Source organism: Sardina pilchardus, chromosome 5 (genome assembly GCF_963854185.1).
Source record: "Sardina pilchardus chromosome 5, fSarPil1.1, whole genome shotgun sequence".
In the NCBI taxonomy this organism is placed as follows: Eukaryota; Metazoa; Chordata; class Actinopteri; order Clupeiformes; family Clupeidae; genus Sardina; species Sardina pilchardus.
In genome coordinates, this window is record NC_084998.1 from 13957271 (window position 1) to 13980392 (window position 23122).

Consider the following 23122-nt stretch of genomic DNA (forward strand, 5'->3'; position numbering starts at 1 on the left):
TGTTTGTTAACCCAAATATGTCATGGAAGTACAGAATGTGCACAAAACGAGCGAAATATATTCATGAAGAAAACTGAACAAGGTCAGACCTTAACATTCCTACAATGTCAATCCACAATAGGACACGGAGTGCCTCTCTACACCCTCCCTTCCTTCCTCGATCCTCGTCCTCACTGATCTAGATAAAGAATGATGGGGCGGCAACAATGGGATAGTCTATCCAGTGTTAGTTATAGATCAGTGGGAACGCCCCTCGAGGATCAAGCATCAAGGATCGAGGAGAGATGTTGAGAGGCACCCAGGGTCTGAATGCAAAGTGCAGGAGGCTCCACCTAGAGGTGTCACTTGTAACTACAGCAATCCTCTCCACATTCACAATTGTGATTCTAGTCCTAAAAAACGTCCTGCTTTATAGAGATATACTGGGGCAATACAATTATAAAGAGTAGTGTTGCAATGAGTGTGCAGAAGTTACCAGATATTAGGCGGTAATTTATCAGGCTTATTTTGTCAAAATTAACCTGTGGGATTTGAAATACTGTGCTGGTTTGAGGGGAAATACTGTACAGTACATATACGTTTGATAGTATCCAGAGCAGACAGATACAGGCCCCGATAGGTGCAGATCTGATGTGGAACCTCACTGATGATGTATCCGATACAGACCTGTGTCAGCAGGTGTACAGTTTAGTCACAACTTAAACTCTGCCAGCACACCCAGGCAATGGACATGAGCAAGTAGTGTGCAAGAGGGAGCATTGTAACAGTCAATCAAGAAAAAAACTCGCACACCATTATTTGCACTTCACTGGGTAGCACTTTGTCTTATTGGATTAAACACCTTGTTTAGTTTTTCCAACAAGTTTTTTTTCTTGATTGACTGCTACACTGTCCCAAACTGACATATCCGCACAGCCTTGAGTAATTGGCACGACACCCTACCTGCCTAATAAGAGGGAGCCTGGCATGAAGATCCACCAAGCGAGGAGGGAGGAGGAGCAGCCGCACAACATTCAGGTATCCAGCCTGGCGATAGGCAGGATGAGCCAGGTGCGGGGTCACCCCATAGGAACCTCCAAGCGTTGCAAACCAGCCCTTCTAGCCTCAAGACTAACAGGTGGCAGATCACATGGCCTGCAGCAAGTATTGCAACACTGTGGAAACAGTTGGATGATGATGACACTGACCAAATTCTGGAGGCTATATGGGGAAGGGAAAGCCCGATGAGAAGCTACAAGACATGGACACCACCGTTGTCAGCATCACAGCTGAACGGTTCAGCGAGAAGGGAAGTGGGACGCAGAGGCAAGGCTGCATCAAAGGAGGCTGGTGGAAATGGTCAAAGACCAACACCTCCAGTGGGAGGGAAGGGTGCCACTGCCACCTGGTTCAGGAGAAGGTGAGAGCAGCCATGGAGGATATGAGTGCCTGCAAGGCAGTGGGAATGAAGCAGCAGGGACCTTGCTCAACCCATCTGCAGTCAGGAGGACGGTGTATGCTGTTGAAAGACCTGAAACGCCCGGTGATCCCAGCATCATCACATCACTGTCCACACTGAGGCATCAGAAATTAGATCATACATCCCAATTAGATGGGAAATGTTGACCGTTAAGGAAAATATGACAATTAATAGTTTCAATTGGTCTTCAAATATACTTCACAATTGATGCTGTATAAATTAAACTATAACCTACATTCATTCTACAGCCTAATTAACCCCGCAGTAAATAAGGTGCTATGTGCATGTGACTGAGGCTTGCACAGTACACGCCTCAACATTTACTGTATGCTCCCTGTTACAGCCTTACATGCAATTAAGCAAATTTCAATTTATTCATGTTAGTTCTCATATATTCCTGTTAATTCCAGTTTCTAACACTGAAAATTCCCTGAATTTTGCAGGGAATACTCTATGGAATACCCTACTCTGGATATATGCAAACCCTTTGAGGAGTTATTCTGTTTCTTGACTGAATGTGAGCCAGTTCCACATGCCAGCTGACACAGGAAGTGGCCTGGCTGTGGTCTGGTGCTGGTGCAAGCCCAAGCCAGGCCTGTGCAGGATCATGGTCCAGAGGAAGTTACTACTTGCGATTGCAAATGTGTTTTTGACACATTGACATCAATGACACATTAAGACAAAATATTCAAACAGTACATTTATTAATAAACACCCTCAAAATTATGAGCCATTGTTCAAGTTCCTAACAATTCAAGACATTATAAATCCAATCAAAACCTCAGTAGGCTACAGTACATATCTTCGTCCACTCAGAATTCATACTCTTTTCTGTCTTCATGGTTTTCTGGCAGTGAACTTGTGGTGGGAGTTTACTGAATCCCTTTCATACCCTCTAATGTCAGTCAAGATAATGATTACACATGTGCACAAATAACAACATTCAACTCACTCTGTTGTACCAAATACTGCTAAATAGATGTACAAGATACAAAATATAAGATTATACGTTACTTTTCTAAATCCCCTTTCACAGATTGAGCAAGTATCCCATCCCTTTTTCACAGGTAAATTACACCACGGAGAAGTCCAGGATGTCGGAGGACTGTCAAGTCGATCCAAAAAAGATGCTTTATATACTATATTCATATGAAAACATATTTATGTTGTAAGAGCTTAGGATCCATTCTCCTGAGTTGGAGTGCTTAGTTGTTCCCCCCTACTTGTCTTGTGTCACCATCGATAAGTTTACTAAAATGGGCGACGATTTGTCTTCAGTGAGGGGAAGCAGTGGCATGTCCTGTCCACTTGCACCTCATCAAGGGTCACAGAAGGACAGAGTCACACCAAAGTCCTCTTTGTAGATGTCCCACACCTTTGATTTGTGTGGATTGTCCAGTTCTTCCCTGGACAGAAACAACCTGGAAAAGTGAAAGAGAGGAGATGTCAGCTGTGAGGTCTCGCAAAAAATGCTTAGAGTCAAATCAGAGGTCAAATAAATCTTACTTATCATTCTCAACAAAGGAGGTATTGAACCAGAAGTAGAAGGGGCAGTTCTCATATCCCTTCGGAAGGCCCTGTGTGGAGGTTGGATTAGTTTTACTGCACAAGACAAATCACTGTAAACGTATGCCGATGTAATCAAATTGTTGGAGATTGTGCAACTTAAAAATGAACATAAGCACTTACAGCACTAGATTCAAACATGACCTTGATATCTCCCGAGATAACTGGGCAGTCCTGTAAACTGATGACCACGGCATTATTGCCAGTATCTGGAAACAGCTGTAACACCAATCAAGCCATGAATTAGTTAATGAAGAAAAGGACAGACAGACAGACAGACAAACAGACAAACGTCAACTAATATTAATAAAGAGGAATAGCAAGAGTCAGAGAGCAATAAATGGATATCATTACAATTATTGTAATACATTTTTACATTCTTACCGCACATTTCTCCTGCTTGGCACAGATACACTGGAACACAAGTTCTCTCCTCACAATAATTTTTACTGTCAGGTCAATGCCACTGCCTTTGCCCACACCTGCATATGGATTTATTTGAAAAAAGATTTTTGTGAAACTTGGATGACAGTATTTACCATTATTTATCACTATACAGCATATAAAAAGGACTATTTATGTTTCACTTTTATACAGTGTCTCAGGTTTTACCAAGAGAGTTCAGGTGTCTTGGGTTTAACAAGAGTGCATACTGCCTTGAGAACAGCGTATGTGTGTAAAGTCTGTTCAGCCTTCGTCAAAACTGAAGACGTGGACCCTTCACCTGCGATGGAGTGGATGCGGACGCTCTTTATCCTCAGGAACCTGTCAGGGGGCAGCTGACGGTTATACTTGGTCTTCATGACTTCATAATATCCAACGTACCTGCTCTGGAGACATAACAGAGATTCAGTACAAAATACAATACCGTTGAGTCAACACTGTAGGGACATTTCCAGTAATTGGCCGTTTAATGACTACTGGGGTTGTTGTTGTGCAACTGACTACACTTTAAATAAAGGTAGACATTAAACATATGATATCTATTATTTTGGGTTTGCCTTATCCATGACCTCTGAGGTCAACCTCCCTAAGGGAGTCTGAACTAGTAACAGCTTATCTCTCATCAGGACAGCTCTTTGTCTTTCATTTCATGTAACCCATCAAGAATACCCTGTTTTAGTCCTATGAATAATGGTAAGACTTTGTTTATAACAGACTTGTTGCTCTCATGCTCGTCTAAGATGCTTGTCTGTTTGTCCGTCGTTGTGAATAAAGCGTTGTACTCTGCCATACGGTCGGCTTGCCTGTGCGTTACTTTTTGCCTCTTTGTGGATTGATTTAATGTTTACCACAATACCCATCATTCCCCAAACAAAGAATTTCTATTCTTAATTCTGCCATATGCAGTTATTTGGCTCGGTTCTAATAGTTTCATGCTCAAATAGTTGAACTAGGTTTGAACACTTGCACAAATGTATTTTTTTATTTATTTAAAGTAACTCTTGTTAAAATCCTTAAAAGCTATAGCCTGGGTGTTCCCATCCTGCCTTGCACAGTGATTTCAATCACGCAGCTAAGGCAGTCTGGAAACTAACACCCAAATTTTCGCCTGATGTTGGCGACCAATCACAGAACAGGGGAAAAAGCAAGACCATGATGAGCTATGCACAGACACATTTGATAGACATCCGTGGCGCCCAATGAACGGATCTGGGCATTTTTTCAAATACGTCTGGTTGCCAGACCACGTCTCATTTGAGAAGTGGTAGGCGCTAGCCAGGCTATAAAAGCTCAACAACAGATGTAAAATGTAAGCATCAATGTGCACCTGAGAGGGTGTCTCCACTCCCTGGAACTTGGAGCTCATGCTTTTGTCAGTTCTCCTCTCTCCAAAGTAGTCCAGACTCTCCTGCAAATGATAACAGGAAAGTCATATTAGCATACACGTCAGTGTAAAACAAGATGGCAAATACTGTATACGAGCTTGCTAATACTGTACCTGAGCGCTCTCAAACTGATCACTGTCAATGAGCCATGTGCAGACTAGCGTCCCAGTCCGCCCTGAAAAATACTAATGAGTTGTATCATGTTGCAAAGCACACTCGCCGGTGTCTAGCATTGGACGAGGAAGAGTTTTCAAGTTAAAGAAAAAGGTCAGCTATTAAGCAGACCGTTTAATCCAAAGTGATTTATAGAGACTTGTAACGGTTGGGTAGGCTACTGAATCTCAAACTCAATGCCTTCCACTACACTATTACACAATAGTGCAGTAAAACAGGTGCCGAGATGCTACCTGCTTTCAACCTGTCCTATGGTGCAACATTTACCACTGGTATTTATTAGCTTTCAATAATGGCTTCCAGAATATTGAAGACTAAAATAATATCACATTTACACAGTCAAATCCATGCTCTTCATGGTGCTCAAGTGTAAAGACTGGCTCACCCTTCCCTCCTTTGCAGTGAATGGCAATAACATTCCTGGAATCTGCTGACATCCACTCTCTCACACTGGCAGTGTACTTCAGCATATCACTAGCGGAGACAGACACAAGAATACAAACACAAGAATGTGATCTGCAATTCACTGAAAACAAAGGGACCATAAACTTTTAAGAGATCAGAAGTCCAAACATGAGTGGACTTCTAGCACAATGCTCATGTGTTTTTAAAGACCTAGAATACACAGTAAAACACAACAGATCCTGTAGAGTGCATTTAGACAATGATACACCTGGTATTGACTTATACAAATGCATAGACCTGTATTTCAAATGAATCTGAGGAAACGTAAATACATTCAGGCTGACAATGCAGTGAAATTGTCAGTTCCTTCGCCTATTGTGCATATGGGGGGGGGGGGGGGGGGGGGATAGTAGGGAGGTGCAGGATAAGCACCAAGGGACACCCAGGAACGATTATTGATTATTACAACAATGTATGACAATGTGCAAATGTGCCTAGTGCCTCAGGTGATACTTACTCTAAAGATGGCACGTTGTGGTCGTCTATGAGCACGCGCTCCACTCTGTAGTGGAAAAACTTGTGATCATAGGCCTTTTCACCTGGCGAGTCAAACAAGCTGTGTTACAGTATGTAGTGACAAAATCAATTTTGAGATATCCATTCTTTCTGTTTATACAGTATGAAACTTTGTTACAGTTTCAGTGGTCTATGTGTTCACTTACTGCAGAGGTTGTATACTTTGTAATGATCAAGATGTTTGGTGTCAAGGAATCTTGCCACTTCCTGTTAAAAAAATAATAAATAAATAAATCACAGACACATTCCATAGTGCGCTACTCTACACAGCACAAGCGGCCATTTTAAAACACTGTGTAGAAGCATGCACTGGAATCTCCGCTTGCTATTGAAAAACGTTTTTAGTTTTTGAGGTCATCTTTCTCTATTCTATATCCATCTCTGCTGGTTTAGTCTTTTGTTCCACTGAATCACAGGAGTACTGGTGTTCTGGAAAAAAAAGTCTTGCTCACTTTGATTGGATTCCTGTAGAGAGACTGCTTCCCAGATGATGGAAAAGACATGGCGATGACTCGATCTGGAAAGAAATATGATATGAGGCAACATGGCTACTAAATAAAAAAATAAAAAAAAAACAAGCACTCAACACAGTGCTGCCGCCCTGGTGCACCACTCATAAATTACACCCACCTGTGACATACGTAAGGTCAAGGTCAAACCCGTCCTTCTGATACCGCCGCTTGTTTTCGGAGACCTGCGCAAGTTCACCAAATTCACATTTGTGAGGTAAAGTTATCTTTCAACTGACAACAGTCTAGGTTGTTCCAAAAACAGTGTTGTGCCGCAACCATCTAGAAACTAAGAGGGCAGTGTTTCATAGTCTTTCTATTATTCAAAGACAAGTTGTGCCACAACAACGGTTTTAGGAGACACAGCTCTGGTATTACTGAGCGTCTCTGTCCGGCTCCTAAACTCACCATTCTCCTGGTAACTTTCTCCAGCTCCTGCTTCTGTGAGGCCAGGCGGAAGACACGGAACAGGATAATGATTCTCAATGCCTTCAGGAAGTTAAACACTCTATTTGAGCACAGAAGATGCACAGTAAAGTCATTACCTCGGATTCACAGTAGAATGCAATTTGTCCTTATGTCATCATTGATATTGTTTAAGACTTAAGTTCAGAAAGACCAGTGACAGTACCTTGGTATGAGGCTTGCTCCTGAGAAGTCTGAGAAAGTATAGATCATAGTGATGACCAAGGTAACCACCACAATGCAGGTGTCCATGATATTCAGCTTGGAGGCGTAGTACACTTTGAATCTGCAAAACAAAATGTATGTTGAAGAATCACATGCCTTAGTGAACTATAATTTTACCTATAAATATGCACAAAGTATGCATTACCATAAAGCATCATTGTACAGTATACTAGGAGTACTGTATATTAGCACTATTTTTATATATTTAACATGAATGACATTTCATGCTGATGAAGTCTGTGTGTTTGACAATCGTCACTACACTTGAATCAAGAATTCACGTTAAAAACAAGTCAGCAAAAATATCCAGGAATAACTGTGTGATAGAAGCTAACACTTCCTGTGCATACTTCCTGTGTTGAAAGCAATTCCCTGAATCAACACATTTGTGACTTTCCTCCTCTACAAAAGCTTACTCTCCCTATTACCTCATACGTATCTAGAAAACTCTGCTGTATTTCTAAGGTTACTATAGCCATAGAAAAAAAACTGAATTCAAACATGTCACTCTCAATACAAGTAGAAGAAATCACATTTTATCAAATGCGGTCACTTATTAGGCGACTTAAAGATAACAATTTCAGGGCCAAAACTCTTAAGTGCCTTGCTTATGGGTACAATTTGGACAATTTCGCTTTGGACAAAGGCGTCTGCTAAATAACCATAACCATAACCATAACCATAACCATAACCATAACAATGGTAGAAGTTGGGAATTGAACCTTTATGGCTACTGCATGCTAGCCAAGCTCTTTAACCACTAGCACTACCGACACCCACGACCCAGCCCACATCTGAATTCCAGCACAAAGCCTGAGAACTTGAAACCTAGCAGAGAGAGAGAGAGAGAGAGACAGAGACAGAGACAGAGACAGAGACAGAGACAGAGACAGAGACAGAGACAGAGACAGACAGACAGAGAGAGAGAGAAAGAGGCAGGCTGAGGCCTTGTAGGACCTGGAGTGACTGATCCAGGGGTCCTCCTTACCCTTCCACATATACCCTGAGGAGCACATCCACCAGGAAGAAGATGGAGATGGCCAGAGAGATAGCCTCCAGTGCATCGCCCAGGCCTGCTCGGTTCTCCTGGGGAATGGCCAAGTCAGCGATGACCAGACAGATGTCCACAATGATGAGCACCACACCAAACACTCTAAGGGCACACATGTTACGTTTGCTCATTTAGTTAAAGCTTTTATCCCAAACGGCTTACCGTTCAGATGTACAGTAGCCTATACACATAAAGGCGTTTTGTTATTGCAGTGTTCAAACAGATCAGATTTATTGAGATTATGCATTATAACTGAGTAAAACAAAAATACATACGGAAGATGAAAATGTTGAGCAAAAAATGTGAAGCATTTACCGAAAACCAAAGGACATCACAAAGGGAGTAATCTTCTTTCGGACTTGCCTAAACGGAGAAGCAATAGTTATGCATTGTCATGAAAAAGGGTAGTCATTTCACATAACTTACGATTCGACCTTCACTGCACTTAATCAAGAGGTTTAGAGATGATGAGTCCATGTGCTGTGTTTCATTTGACAGCCTTGCTAGTCATTTAGGTACGGTTATCCCAGTCAAATATGTCTGACCAAGACGATATCACTGCTGAAAGCTCCATAAGATCTTTGTATCCACGTTTTAGGATGGTCTTTCAAGACATGTGACTTGTGACTATTATACCATCAACATCAATGTAAACTCTGTTTATGTGGTGAAGACAACCATCATTTGAATCATCTGTGAAAACATCTGTGAGAACAAGAGGAGTCATGGATTTACTGGTAGAGAGTGTCAGGCTCATCATTCTCCTCTTTGCCATCATCAATCTTGACTTGAGCTTCTTCTATTTCTTTATTTCTGAAACAAAGGGCAATAACAGTTAATAGCACAACACCATGATGGACATCACCCCCCATGACATTCAATACAAAGACCAAAGGTGATGTTTGTGGAAATGCATGCATGTTCTGAGGGGAAATAAAGTGTTACATGCTAAATGGAAATGTGTTGTTCTACAAAGACAGCCTAAAGGTTACAAAAGCTCGTGTAGTGTTCAGATTAGCCTGAAAGTTTTCGACTTACCCATTAACCTCTTTGGCATCCAGCCCAGGGTTAAAATGCACGGATGACATGTCGGCTGGATCCTGATGACACAGACACCATCAATATACCCACAGGACCGGTGTTAGGCCTACTTTTTTTTGGCTATTTTATTTTAAAGCAAGCAAGACTTGAGATTCACTTTACTTTTGGTAGGCTACATGAATGGGCAACCAGACTCTTGAACATACTTAAATGCATGTTAACTGTAAACAGTAACACGAATGAACAATTGAATACAAAACTAGATACTATGATGACCCACGGAGTAGCCAACTATTCATGTTTAAGGGGGGAAAGTATGTGCAAGAAAAGTGCAAACAGTAACATTGCTGAAACTATTATGCGTAAATAAGCTGTTAAAATGATCGCATTCATGCAAATCAAATGCACTTGTCCAACAATTACCAAGTGCATTTTCTACCAAAACTACAAAATGTTTTAATAATACGAATTCCATATAAAGAACGATACAAACCGGACAGTTCTAGGGGGACGGAATGCAATCCTTTTGTTTCTCTTGCGTTGTGATCTCTTTGCAGTATCAAAACGTTACTTTCCCACTTAGCATTTTCAAGCGCATTCCCTGCCTTGTGCCGACTAACTGTCTTTTGAAATGTAGTATCTGTCTTGTGACTTACCATGAGGATACTAAGGAAAAGGTTCAAAGGTTGCTCCGAGGTAGGCTATTTTTCTTTCCTTGCATCCAGTTATTCCGCCGCCCCTTCTCTGCTAACGTAGCGGTTTTGAACTTCCTGATGCGCTCCAGAAGCCACTACCTTTTCCTCTCCAAGTTAGAGTCTGAGTGGTTTTCGTAACATTGTGTATGGCATGGTACAACTCTGCATTTAAAATCGTATTCGTGTACATGCAAGTTATCATATAATGTTACAATAGATGGTAAGGAATTTGGCCACAGCTGTTTCCAATTAAGCACTGTTTTGAGCATTTGCAATAAATTTAGGACCTCCACTCCACTCCACCCCCGCACGCTCTCTCACACAGCTGAAAATCAATTTTTATCTATCAGGAGGTGTCAAAATATTGCTTGTATGATGTCCCTGGCTTCTAAGATCCAAAAACTCAACCAGCCAGCTGTGGAATGTCAAGAATGGGAAAAGTTACGACACCTTTCCCGTTCTTTGCTGAATTTAATGTAGAACATGCGGAACCAAGAGGTTCTATAAATACTGCAAGTAAAACCCTGTCAGAAAACAACAGGCTATTACATTTGCCTCTGGACGGGGAACGTGCGAGGCGCATCAAGGATTCATCAAGGTAAGGCACATTTTGTCTGATCAAATCAGGGAGAAAAATCTGAATAAATTCAAAGAAACACAGCACAGCAAATTGACCCGAGTATGCAAATTGTGGCATTTCACTTGAAGGATAATCCACCTTTTGATTCACTGTTACCTGTTAAGGCCAGTGTACACACACATATCTGATGCCACTGGTTGTGTCTCTGTTCCTGGTGCTCAACATGGTGTGGCAGTGCCATACCGGGGCCTTCCCACCACTCTCAGTATGTAGTTTTACAACTCCTCACCTTTTTGTGGCACTTCTGAACTATGACTGATTTTGAAGGTGCTAATTGATTAAATGCTGCTATTTTTGAATGTTGTGTCTTCTGTTTATTTCACCTGAGGCAAAGGAAGAATGTATGCTGGGCTTGTCAGAACTTAAGCAGAGCATCCAGATGCTCGATCACAAGCTGGTGCTTGGGGAATGGCAACTGCAAAGCCTGCGAGAGTACAGATATTTCCCGCCTCCTAAACTGCGCCAGATGATCTCTCCAAATGATACAGCCACATACAAGACAAGTGCTCCACTTTTACCGCTTGGACCTGGGAATTTACTAGTACATGATAAAGGTCAGGCTTGTTAAAACAAACCCTAGCATTACTATGTGCATGTGAAGGATAACTCTCAAGGTGTTGACCACTTGTCTAATCATGTTGTTGTGCCTTATAGATTGCTCTGAATTATATGACCGACTGCAACCACCAAGTGGCTTCTACAGAATCAAGCCAAAAGCAACCTCAGACCCATTTCTGGCGTACTGTGACATGGACGATGGTGGGGGGTGGACTGTGTTTCAGAAACGTCGCAATGGAAAAGTAGACTTCAACAGGTAACACAAAATCCCCCTAAACATGTTTTTCTCATTTGAATGTATGAGAGATATGGTAAAATGCAATTATATTTACTTTTTTTCTGAAGGGACTGGGCTGCTTACCGTGACGGGTTTGGAAATTACGAGTTGTGGAACGATGAGTTTTGGTTGGGGAATGAAAACATTCATTCTGTACTCATTGGAGGTAAGACTGCCATCACATACATACTGTACCAGGGTGGGAATTACACCAAGGCCATGAGGCCATGGCCGCCGTTGCCCTACACTTTGGCCTTGATGCCCTGTGAAAAAAACCCCATTATAAGGCCACAGTGGCCTTTATGCCCCTGACTTAGGGTTGCCAACCATTCAGTATAATACGGAATCGTCCCGTATTTGACACGTAAAAGTCTTGTTCTGTATTGAACTGATACGGAACGCTGTTTGCTCTTTGAGTGAAATTAGGTCGGGTGCTTCACCTGATAATTTGCTGCGCAATTGATCACGCATTCCCGGACTGACGGAAAAAGAAAGCAAACGCAACCAAAGTCTGCCATGATTGGGCCTCAACTTAAAGAAGTTTGAGGCTGTGTTAGTGTTTCTCAAAGCCTACAGCGGCTAGCGGGTCTATGTATTTGTGTCGAGATAACCCTGAAATGTAAAACCATCGAATTTTACTCAGTGGCCTTTGTGCCCTATCATGTGGCTTTGGTGCCCCTAAAAAAAAAAAGAAGGTGAAGGCCAAATGGCCTTGCCCCTAAAATGGCGAAATTCCCACCCTGTACTGTACATTGTAAGAACGAAGGCCTGCCATCTGCAAGGGTCTAAGGGCACAGATGACCCCCCCCCCCCCCCCCTTTCCAAGGCCAAAGAATGTATGTGTTTTACTTTGCTGTATGGATGAGGGGCCCAATTCTTAAATCACCTCTGGCCTGTTCATATGTCAAAAGCATCAATACATCCAATGCATAGGCTACTTCAAATGTATACCATTGATGTATATATTTCTGGTTAAACTTCAATGTTGATGAAAGTCATACAGTTTATTTCCCTGTGCTCTAGATGACTATCTGTTGAAGATTGATCTGATGGACTGGAATGGGGAGACAAAGTACGCCATCTATGACAACTTTAAAATATCTGATGAAGAGGTAAGCTTCAGCATCCTTCCTACACACCACGAGAGAAGAGGTAGTTTATTATGGATAGCTGAAAATAATTTAGAAGCAAAGCTATTGTGTGCCATATGGGATTATTGAACTAACCCACTGATGTTCGTGAATAGGTTTTCCTTGTGGTATTAAATCAGCAAATACATTTGAATTTGAATTTTGTTTCATCGCTGGTTTACTGTCTTTGTCTTGTTGTTGCCACTGCTTGTCTTAACCACTGACACACTTGTAAAACTCCCTCTTCACCTGTCACTTATTTCAACCCTCTGCAACATATTTGACAGACTTATTTCTTAAAAAGTTGTTGATGGCTCAAACAATGTTTCGACTGTTGGGTCAACTCCACGTGGATATATATATTAAAAAAAAACACTCAAAAAAGGAGAGAAGACTTTGTCAGGAGTCGTTTTTTTTTTACTCATCCTGTCCTGCACTTGGGATGTAAACAATTACACTTTCCTCCTGGCTGTTTCCTTCTTTCCTTACGTCCACATCTGTGTCCATTTCAACATCAGATGGTAGTTCTATGTGGTAATCCACTCAGTCTCAGTTCGGACACAGTTCTGTAATCTGCTAAACCAGGACAAAATCACTTAAGTGTTAACTGTTGGCTGTTCATTCATACAGTATATCAATATGCAGGATCAGGGAAGTCACTCCCAGTAACTTGAAGCCAGGTATATAAACTATTAGTTTCAAGTTCCATTTATTTTCCACTTCTTTGGTCTGTTCTACACCAAATCTGCAGTAGCCTACTACAGTAGACTGAACTCCCGTCTGCCTGAGCTGACCTCTGTCCGTGTGCTCCTCCACAGGACCAGTACAGGCTGAGTGTGGGTGTGTGCAGTGGCCAGGCGGGAGACGGGCTCTCCGGTGGAAGCAACATGGTGGAGCAGTGGTCAGCCTCGCTCGACGGCATGCAGTTTACCACCAGAGACCAGGACAACGACCGCTACAAGCAGGGCAACTGTGCCGAGGAGAACATGGGCGGCTGGTGGTACAACAGGTCAGCTACGATTCGCGTTAACTTATACACATAAAAGTGTTTATACAAAGAGTTATATACTGTATAGCTTTGATTTAAGGACTGGGTAAGATTTGTTTATGTTGAGTTTTGAATAAGCAATTTGATCCTTAAAATGTCTGAATGTGTGATGGGATCTGGGAATAGCTACATGTATATGCCCACCAAATTTTGTGCAGCCTGGTCTTTCGGTGTCCCAGGATCGTTGGCACAAAATGACTGAAAAAAATAAGAAAAATCTGGAATAATCTCTGACTAAACCTATAGAACCTTTCATGGTTCACATCACAGACAAGGTGTGCACATGTCAGGGTCAGAGAGCTTTCCACCCCATTGAAGTAAGTGTGTGTGTGTGTGTGTGTGTGTGTGTGTGGACTGAAACATCAAGGAATCGTCAAGTATATACTGTACACTGCTGGGCTTATCAACCAGATAGCCGCATTATATTATGTGGGGGATCAGGATCAGGCGGAGAATCATCATTAACTTAGACTAATTTATTAAGGTACAGTTCATGGCCCTAGGATAACACTGACAGTGCATACCTTGACAGCTCAACATGCCATGCCATTTTTCTGACCCCCATGCTGTGTGCACACCCAACCTAGGCTCTGGATGATTGCAAACATTGAAGGGGTCTACAGTATATGACTGCCACTTTGCTACCATGGCGGTCATAATAACCCATTTGTCATTGTTGCAATGCTTTGACCAGGTGAACAGGAATAGCTATGGTTATGTGGAGTTTGGAGATTGTAGGTTTTGATAGAAATTGGATAGCTCATGTTGTTGCTGTATTCACATCACCACTCATACAGGTTTTTAGGTGTGGGGGTTGGTCTTTAGGTAACATCCTCAAATCACGCCAAGGAATGGGCACCATTTTACCTAGACTACCTAGTATGTTGTGTTTGGTTATGTAACCCAATGGAAGCATATCTATGTTTTATAATATGATCAGCAAACACCTTGTAAAAGCTTACTAGTTTTGGAGAAAAACCTCCAACTCTTCCTAGGTTACTTATATAATGTACACTGTATTTCTACAGCAAATATAAAAACACTAACTATGTTTGAATACTTTATAATGTCATTTCTTAATATTTATCATAAAATACAGGTGTCACGCTGCCAACCTGAATGGAAAGTTCTACAGAGGAGGCGAGTACAAGGGCGAAAATGACAATGGCGTAGTGTGGGGTACCTGGAGAGGGCTGTGGTACTCCCTTAGACACACCACCATGAAGGTGAGACCACAGCACGCCATGGACGGCCTGGGAAGTGGAGCTGAGCCAGAGGGCTTGTCGGCTGTGTAGGATCCCTTTTTGCTCAGCAATACAAGAAAGGTTCACACAGAAAAACATCATTTTTGTTGTCTTTCTTCATTCGCTGTTAAATAAGCTGGAACCACAGTTTTTTTGTAGTATAGTGCATAGTTTATTTTCCATCTTTAGTACATGTCGGTACAGTGATAAGATTGTTCTTGCATGCCATTTTACTGGGGCTTGTGATGGCTAGATTGAACCAATGAGTAATATCCTACATTACATTCAGTACAATGATAATAAAACCAGCATTTAAATTTGGTCCCTTGGTCATTTTTTTTTTTTAAAAAACATCTATGCTATGTGCATGAAAAACATATCAAACAGGCAGATTTCATATCAAACATTTTCTATAAAAGTATTAAAAAACAGTCCATTTGTGCATGGTTAACTGTCAGACCACAGTGCACATTGACAGAACAGTTAAAAAAGAAAGGTCAAACATGATTAAAAAAGCAAAAAAACAAAAAAAACAAATGCAATAACCTCTCCCCAGTGTTATCTGCTTATTGAACAATTTGTACACGGAGGTTAATCCATTCATGACATTTTCAACAAATCTATTGTCCAAGTCAAGGCCCTATGAAGTTATGTCTTCAGTGGCCTTCAGATGAAACAGATTATGGTCACGAGTCAGTTGCTACAAATGCACTTAAAGTCTCAGTTACTGTTTAGATGAGAAACCGTAAAGTGCCAAATACCATGAAATAATCCACGCTAGACTCCTATTACAGTTAGTACTACGAGCATTTAGTTCCTTCCTCTATGTCCAACTCCTACTTGTAACAATCATTCAAAAATGAAAGCAAGTGACAATCAGTGATAAGAGTGAGAGAAGAGTTTTTTAAAAACAATATTCAGTACAATAAACATTCAGTAGTGTATCAAAGGGAATTCATATCTAATACTGCTAGATGTAGTACAGATTTGGCTCTTTGCTAATGTCAGAAAGGATCCTTGGGTCTCTGCAGCCCCAGCTTGTAGGTAACACTGGAATATATCTCATCTAATATGGACCCAGCCCTGATTCGAGGAGTATACTACGAAATTAGATAAGTGGTACTGTATGTTGAGCCTAAAGCCGATTTAGGTTCAAATTCGGTGAGAACAGGCAAATGTTTGTGGAAATCGCTTTGTTGGTCACCATTTTGTTTACAGTTTAAATTTATATGGTCAGGTTTTACACCAAAACATTCATATTAAAGTTCAAAGAAAAAGTCTGCCTGGGAATCTTTATATCTTAGCTTTTGTTTGTCAAATGTGAACATACTTCAGACCTTAGGCTCAACATACCACTGATCTTGCTTACAGTCCGTTGGAATGCGTCTAGTGAAATGGATCCATAATTGGTCATGGATCAGATGATCTAGTTTGGTCTGATCCAGATGTCACCAGAATCATTCCCTGATCTTGCTAAGATCCACTGTATCCCCCAAGGACTGTAAAAAAACATGGACAGCCTGATGTCACATTTTAACAGAAAATTAAGCTGAAGTTGCCATATTGTCAAAGTTGGAACCAGAGTGAGGTGTTTAGAGACCAGTCCAGCACTTATTTTCTTGATCTTATTTTTCAATTCTTTCAGATGGCTTCACTATTGATCTAGAGTATGCTATCTTTGTTTTCCCCGGTCATTGTTCTTATCTCAAGTGCGCCTGTGCATTCCCAATCCCGGCGGTGACGCCATTCCCTCTGCCTCCTCTCCCAGGTGTCCGGGGAGGTCCATCATGCGCTTCTCCGCCTCAGAGAGGCCGTAGGGTGAGCCGGCGCAGGCGTTGCTGTAGTCGCCCGAGAGCGGGAGGCTGCGGCAGCGGTCTCTCCGCTGGGCCGCCGCGGAGAAAGTGGCGCTGCGCTGTCGATGATGCGCCGCGTTCGCGTTGTTAGCATTCGTGTTGGGGTTGGCGTTGGCGTTGGCCTCGCGCAGCTTCCGCGCCAGGATGGTCCGCTGGATCGGCGACGGGCCCCGGCGGTTCCAGTTCTGCTCGGCCTGCTCGGCCCGGCTCAGCCCGAGAGCCGGTGGCGGGCTGGGGAGGAGGTCCCCTCGGTGCCTCTCACCGGGAGCAGCCGCCAGCAGTCTGGTGCTGGTGTCGGTTCCGGCTGACACGCTTCTGGCTAGCCCGCCTGTGTTGGCCTTGAAGTCGATGAGACACGGTGACGCCTCTATCCACGGCCGCCTCCTGCTGTCCGTTGCGCTTTCGGCGGTTCTGGGTTTGCCGGGGGCCCAGGGCTCGCTCTCGCGGATGGGGGGCGGCTGCTCCCACGCTCCCCGCGTCTTGCAGCTTCCCTCGGGGATCTGCCGCGGCGTCACCTGGGTCATGCTCCGCTCCCGGAAGGGCCTGGCAGCAGCCGCCGCCGCCGACACCGGGGTGGACTGCTGGTGCAGCTTGGTCTCGTGGAAGCTGGACGTGCGCCTGAAGTTGGGGTTCTTGGACAAGCCCACGCCGCTTCGCTCCACCATCTCCACCCAGTCGGCCGTCCGCTCCCTCTTCTGCGCGCTGAAGCCCGCCGCCGGGGACGACCCCAGGCCGTAGTCGGCCTTCGGGCCGAGTCTGTCGGGGAGGGTTTTGGAGGCCTTGGAAGGCGTCCAGGTGCCCTCCAGGAACGGGGACTTGATCCGGAAGCGGCTGAGGTTGGAGTCGTCCTGGCTCTCGCTGTCCTGCTGCGTGACGGTGAGGCCGCTCTGCGTGGACTCCACGGCCTCCAGCATGGTGTCGTCCACGGGGCTCTGGGAGACGTGGTAGACCTTGGTGGCCTCCTTCAAGCCCCGTTTCTTCATCTCTTTCAGCTGCTGCTGGGCCAGCCGGTAGCCGAAGATCGGCGGCACGATCTTCTGCCCCGACGGAGACAGTCTCTCCGGGTCCGGAGGGCTGAGGGGAAGAGGGAGGGGCAGGTTCTGTTGATGATGCCCCGTAGAAAAAGCCCTCTCCGGCGGACTGGACGCTCCAGCGGCGAGAGGCGGGCCCTTCTGCGGGGAAGGAGCGGCCAGGAGGCTGTCGGAGAAGCTCGGCCGCTGGAGGCTGTGTCCGCAGATGGACGCCTCGTCCGAGTTCTTGCGGCCGCCGGGGGAGTGCATGGAGCTGCGGCGCACCGAGCTGCATTTGGCCGCGCGGCACACCTTCCTCCAGACGGTGATGAGAATCGTGGCTACAATCACCGCCAGGCACAGAGAGATTCCTGCCAGACCTACTAGGTTACCCTGCAGTGAGGAGCCCGACTTAGGAGGGAGCATTGATGGCACTGGCACGGGAACTATGAGAGAAGAAAAGACACAAAATATATGGCATTATATAGTTTACTGCATTCAAAGTATGAATATATGCAATATAATAAAGAAGGTAAAAACATGCATTTATTATGAGAGCACACAAAATTACCATATTAAGAACATGGTGATCAGACTTGAAAGTTTACTCTATACATGTAAGCATATATTTTACAGTGTGTATATTTTTGAATTACAGAGTGCTGATAAGACATGAATGCTCTTGGGTGGTGCACTTACCTACACACCCCTCTAGAGAGCAGTGCGACTGCTCCTTCACCAAGCCTGTGCACCGCATCATCGCCCCACTAGAGGGCACCAGACACTTGCGTGTGCGCTCCCGCACGCCCTCCCCACAGGTCACACTGCAGCCGCTCCACGGTTGCCATGGACCCCACGTCTCTGGGATGCCAAGGGACATGAAAACAAAGCAATGAGTAAGCAGTGTGAGAAAAAAATTATATAAGATAAGCAGTATTAAGATAAGCAGCAGATCAGAGATCAATGTCAGGATGCACTGATGCTCCAAGACAATGTGTTCAGCAATTCTTTACATTTACATTGATCGATTTAGCAAATACTTGCAGTAGAGTATAAATAAATGTACATTATAATCAGTATCTGTGTTCTGCTGGAGCTGAACCCATGATTATGCACAGTTTTAGCACCTTGCTCTACTAGTGGAGGTCCTTGTTCAAATAAGACAAAGCCACTCTGGTTCATGATGCGCTTTGGCAGTTTAAACTCTCCTTAAGTATTCAAACCTCTTGGACTGATCTAGACTTGTAATGTGGGTTACAAGATGGGTGGATGGGTTAAAGTAAACACAATATAACACTGTACTATTGTGGACATCACTTATTGCCAAAAATGTGACTTGTTAAGTTGAGCCCAAACTGGTCGGATCAATATTGATGTTCTTCCATGCCATTTTATTTGGATGTGGTTTTGTGTAAACACAATTTGTTTGTTGCCTGTAAATGCTAACCTGCAATCCTCTGCACCACTGAACAGGTCTGCACAGGACTCGGTGAGCGACTGGAGTTGAGGATGAACCGGAAGCAGTACTTATTCTTTCCGGGGTCAAAGACAGAGCAGTTGAACTCGGTCTCGTTTTCCCCCTGGGTCAGCCAATTGTAGGCCAGGTGAGCAGGAAGCGTGGCTTCCTCGGTGCCAGAGGAGGAAGAGGAGGACCCAGACCCGGTCATCTTGGACGCCCCGTCCCGGTACACAAACACCCTCCCGTAGGTGAAGGCACAGGGCGGGGGGATCAGACGCACAGTAACGGCCCCCTTGCACCCACTCCTGTGGGTGCTGTCCACCAAGAGCTTATAGGGGAAGATACGGGACAGGTAGAGGGGCACAGACGCCTTGATCTCCTGCTGGGTGTGGGGGGACTTCAGGGCCACTCGGATGAAGTCGTGCTCGGTGAACGGGAAGACGCAGTCCAGGTCCACGTGCTGCGACCTCAGCGTGGTGATCTCGTGCTCCGTCTGCGCCCGGATCTTGTTGATGTTGTTCTTGCCGATCTGATTGTACTCCAGGTAGGTGACCTCCAGGAGGAGCCTGGAGGCCCCGTCGATGGTGCACGCGTGGAAGTTGTCGTTGGTGGACACGCCGATTTGGAAGGAGCCGGAGGTGCGATTGCTGGCCTGCTCGACGGAGATGTGAAAGGTCGGCCAGCTGATCTGCACCACCGGACTCCACCACCAGGTGGCCGAGCCATTGGCTAAGGCACTCTGGTCACTCGTTCGTTCCAGGAGGAATCGGAAACTGCCGGCGTAGAGGAAGCAGGAGCAGTCGAACTCCATCCTACCTTCTGACTGGTTGTAAGGGAGGTACCTGGTCAGCAAGGTGGTGTTACTTCCTATGTCCACCAGAGAGATGGTCAGGTTGTGGCCAGTGCCATTGCAGTCAATGTTGTAATCCACAAACACGCTGGCATTGCTCAGGGCAACGTGTTCAGAGGGCCACAACTGGAGTCCTGCCATTGCTAGAAAACATCAAAAATCACACTATCAGGTTATTCTTGAACCATTTTTCCCTTTGGCTATAATGAGGGTAATGAAAAAAACACCCTCCCTGCTATTCCTACTCTGCATTGTGAACACAAATGCCACAGTGTATAGGTCACTTCCTCAGAAAAAAGCACACACGGAAGAGAGCCTCACCCTTCCACTGACCTCTCTCTCTCTTCCTCACGCTGCCACCGTACCGTTGAAATAAAGCAACACTACACCATTTATTTATTTATAAAAGTCACATGGGACCACTTAGCAGGTTATCATAGTAATTAATGGAGTTTACTCACCATATCCCACAAGCACAAGGAGAAACGGTAGGTGGATCCTACCATTGGTGGGTCTCTGTGTCATTCCGATGCATGTGCTGCAAGACCCTTTAGCACCACATGCCTCCTCTGATCTGCCATCCAGGCCTGTCTGTCACACAAGGCACGCTATACCGTTAGACAGCTCTGGTTCAAAGCAACAAGACGGTCTAAAATGTGGCCATTTGTTGTAGTGACAACACTGCATTGAACCCTATATCGGGATCCAAAAATGTAATTCTAAATATGCAAAAAGCATTGGTATATGCACGTCATATCAGAGGTGATGCCTCATTTATGACTGATTGAAAATCTGCTCATCTCTCTCTACAAGCAAATCATCTCCTCTACAGCCATCACATGGTGTTTGAGCCCCCCAGTAGGCCTATAATCAAAAGTCACAGTAAACAGATACTGACTGTGAGATTAGCCTACTTGAATACAGTACTGTGCTGTAGTATAATGATCATTCTGGGAAAATACAGTTGTGATCTTGTCAAGGTTGAGATTTGGTCTACAAACTGTCATATTTTCCAAATAATCCCGAAACACTGCACAATGTATTAATTGAGACCAGTCTGTCTGCAGTTATTAAAGAAGAATTTAGCATTAAAACGTGGGACACCAAGAAACGTAATAAAGGAACTGTGATATATTTACACTTCAGTAGCCTATAATTAACTATAACAATGTAGGCTAATATAAAATATTTTTTGTATTAATTAATTTGCCAATGGAATTAAGGATCAACATCGTTATAGAGTAATTCTCTAACCAACTATCAGACGATAGAAAAAGTTGCACTTATGCACTTTCATGATATAGCAGGTTGATTCCAGAGCAAGAGCAAACAACAAGACCTTGCCGGTCCGTTATCGTACAAGAGAGAGACTACATATTCCAAACTATAGAACAAAAACAGACTAACCTTTTTTCAGGGTTAAAGTCATCCGTCCAGTCACCGTAAACCGTCAACCTTCATTTTTTGGCCAATAGTGTGATAGTCATAGACAGTCTACAATGCATTTGTGACCGGTGTTTGAGAACCAGACACGGATTATGAACACACGCAAGACATTGTCAAGCAATCTGTCTCGGTTTGGTCTTCAGACGCACTTCTCTGTCAAAGCAATCGCGCGCTTTCGTGCTCCCTCTGTCGGCAGATTACTGGCCATTGGCGTTAAATGTGGTTAAATCATTTGCCTTTCAACGTCAAGACATAATAAACGTAGCCAGCATATTATATTAGGCTCAGTGATATTGAAGTAGGCTAGTATTACCTTTTGTCTGGCGGCAATTTAGACAAAAGTAGCCTTGATGGAAAATTCCAATGAGAGTTAATAAAAACAGTGTGATACCGGTAAAATAACAAGTCTACAGATTAAAATAGTCTACAGTTGAACTTGTGGACAAATATGGTGTACATCTTAATCATAAATAACCCATGTATCAACCTGTCCTTTATTGCGATTGCTCCAGCTTTGAATATTAAAAACAGAACCAATAATTCAACACATAGCCTAACAGTCACTAACAATAACCCACTGTGACTGTAGTATATCTAATCATGACATTTGGGGAAAAAATACTCACGTGTTTCCCGGATGAGAGAGAAGGAAAACAGGAAACGCTTCCAGAAATGTAACTCACACACACACAAAAAAAAAACAGACAATCAACAAGACAAAAGGAACCAAAACAATTCGAGCTAATATTAGGATTAAATTATGGGGAGCCGCCCAGTATTGGGTTGAGGGAGTGTCTCATTGCCTCCAGAGGTCCTAAATTCTCTGTAGGTATATATTTTCTAATTATGTATATGCGATCAGTGAAAAGACCCTATAACACTAAATAATAATAATAATAATAATAAATACTAGGCCTATGTGTCACTTGCAGGACAAAGTTATTGACAAATTGTTATGTGTACACATTCAGAATACTGAATCAGTATTCTCTTAAACTGTTATGATGGTGTAAAAAAATATGCTGAAGGAGAGAAGCAATTAGCCCTACCATCACCATGTGGGGTCTTGGTTCACTCAGGGAAAAATGCTTAGCAAGGCTTAATGCTATAGGGAAATAAATTAATGAATGTGTTGTATGATTGTGTGAACTTCATTAAACTCAATAAAGGAAACATGGTATGGACTTAATTATTAGAATAAAATGTTTGGTCTCTGTCTCTATAACACAGTCTAAAATGATGGCGCCTCTCTTGAGTGTATAACACATTACTGTTCAGGGGTTAAAGGCTGGCGTCTGGCGACTTTCCCATTGTTTTCTTTTAAAGGTGGAAAATGAGTAGAGGATACTGCAGGCGGACATGGCCTCTAACACAACAGGAAGTGTGTCAGGAAGCTGATGACGGCAGCCAGTCCAGTCTCCCTCTGTTTCATGGGCACTCAGCTTAGCTAAAACAGAAAGACAATGGCCACTAAAGGGAGTCTCAGGATTAAACTTCTTTTATCAGGTTTTCTGGCCCTGCAAGAGCAGAGAAACTGTGTAAATGTATAAGTTGCAGATCGGAGTGCTGTGCAGATCAGAAAAAAGATCAGAAAACATTGTTGAAGTATCAT

General features: G+C 43.6%; 3 protein-coding genes across 6 annotated transcripts; 1 reads left to right on the top strand and 2 right to left on the bottom strand.

The window, feature by feature from the left end:
* Positions 1-2146: 2146 nt before the first annotated feature.
* On the bottom strand, positions 2147-10123 carry tpte (transmembrane phosphatase with tensin homology). 2 transcript variants are annotated; one of them, XM_062535612.1, is made up of 19 exons: positions 9957-10123; positions 9298-9359; positions 8995-9072; positions 8575-8622; positions 8197-8361; positions 7150-7269; positions 6927-7026; positions 6640-6703; positions 6462-6526; positions 6156-6216; positions 5951-6032; positions 5414-5502; positions 4968-5029; positions 4797-4877; positions 3750-3855; positions 3410-3507; positions 3149-3244; positions 2966-3036; positions 2147-2880 (listed from the first exon to the last, which is right to left on the bottom strand). In XM_062535612.1, the coding sequence occupies exons 1-19, from the start codon at positions 9957-9959 to the stop codon at positions 2778-2780; spliced, it is 1554 nt and encodes a 517-aa protein (XP_062391596.1). In that variant the 5' UTR covers positions 9960-10123; the 3' UTR covers positions 2147-2777. The 2 variants fall into 2 exon arrangements, with proteins under 2 accessions (XP_062391596.1, XP_062391597.1); XM_062535613.1 differs by lacking the exon at positions 9957-10123 and adding an exon at positions 9794-9928.
* A 334-nt stretch (positions 10124-10457) lies between these two features.
* fgl1b (fibrinogen like 1B) lies at positions 10458-15213 on the top strand. 2 transcript variants are annotated; one of them, XM_062536573.1, is made up of 8 exons: positions 10458-10593; positions 10740-10840; positions 10964-11189; positions 11290-11449; positions 11539-11636; positions 12494-12582; positions 13419-13609; positions 14748-15213. In XM_062536573.1, exons 2-8 carry the CDS (start codon positions 10763-10765, stop codon positions 14941-14943), a joined length of 1038 nt encoding a protein of 345 aa, XP_062392557.1. In that variant the 5' UTR covers positions 10458-10593; positions 10740-10762; the 3' UTR covers positions 14944-15213. The 2 variants fall into 2 exon arrangements, with proteins under 2 accessions (XP_062392557.1, XP_062392556.1); XM_062536572.1 differs by having other exon boundaries at positions 10540-10593; positions 10704-10840.
* Positions 15214-15240: 27 nt separating this feature from the next.
* On the bottom strand, positions 15241-21992 carry LOC134080247 (thrombospondin type-1 domain-containing protein 1). 2 transcript variants are annotated; one of them, XM_062536570.1, is made up of 5 exons: positions 21472-21992; positions 20526-20651; positions 19203-20207; positions 18455-18616; positions 15241-18201 (listed from the first exon to the last, which is right to left on the bottom strand). In XM_062536570.1, the coding sequence occupies exons 1-5, from the start codon at positions 21491-21493 to the stop codon at positions 16598-16600; spliced, it is 2919 nt and encodes a 972-aa protein (XP_062392554.1). In that variant the 5' UTR covers positions 21494-21992; the 3' UTR covers positions 15241-16597. The 2 variants fall into 2 exon arrangements, with proteins under 2 accessions (XP_062392554.1, XP_062392555.1); XM_062536571.1 differs by having other exon boundaries at positions 20526-20655.
* Positions 21993-23122: the final 1130 nt, after the last annotated feature.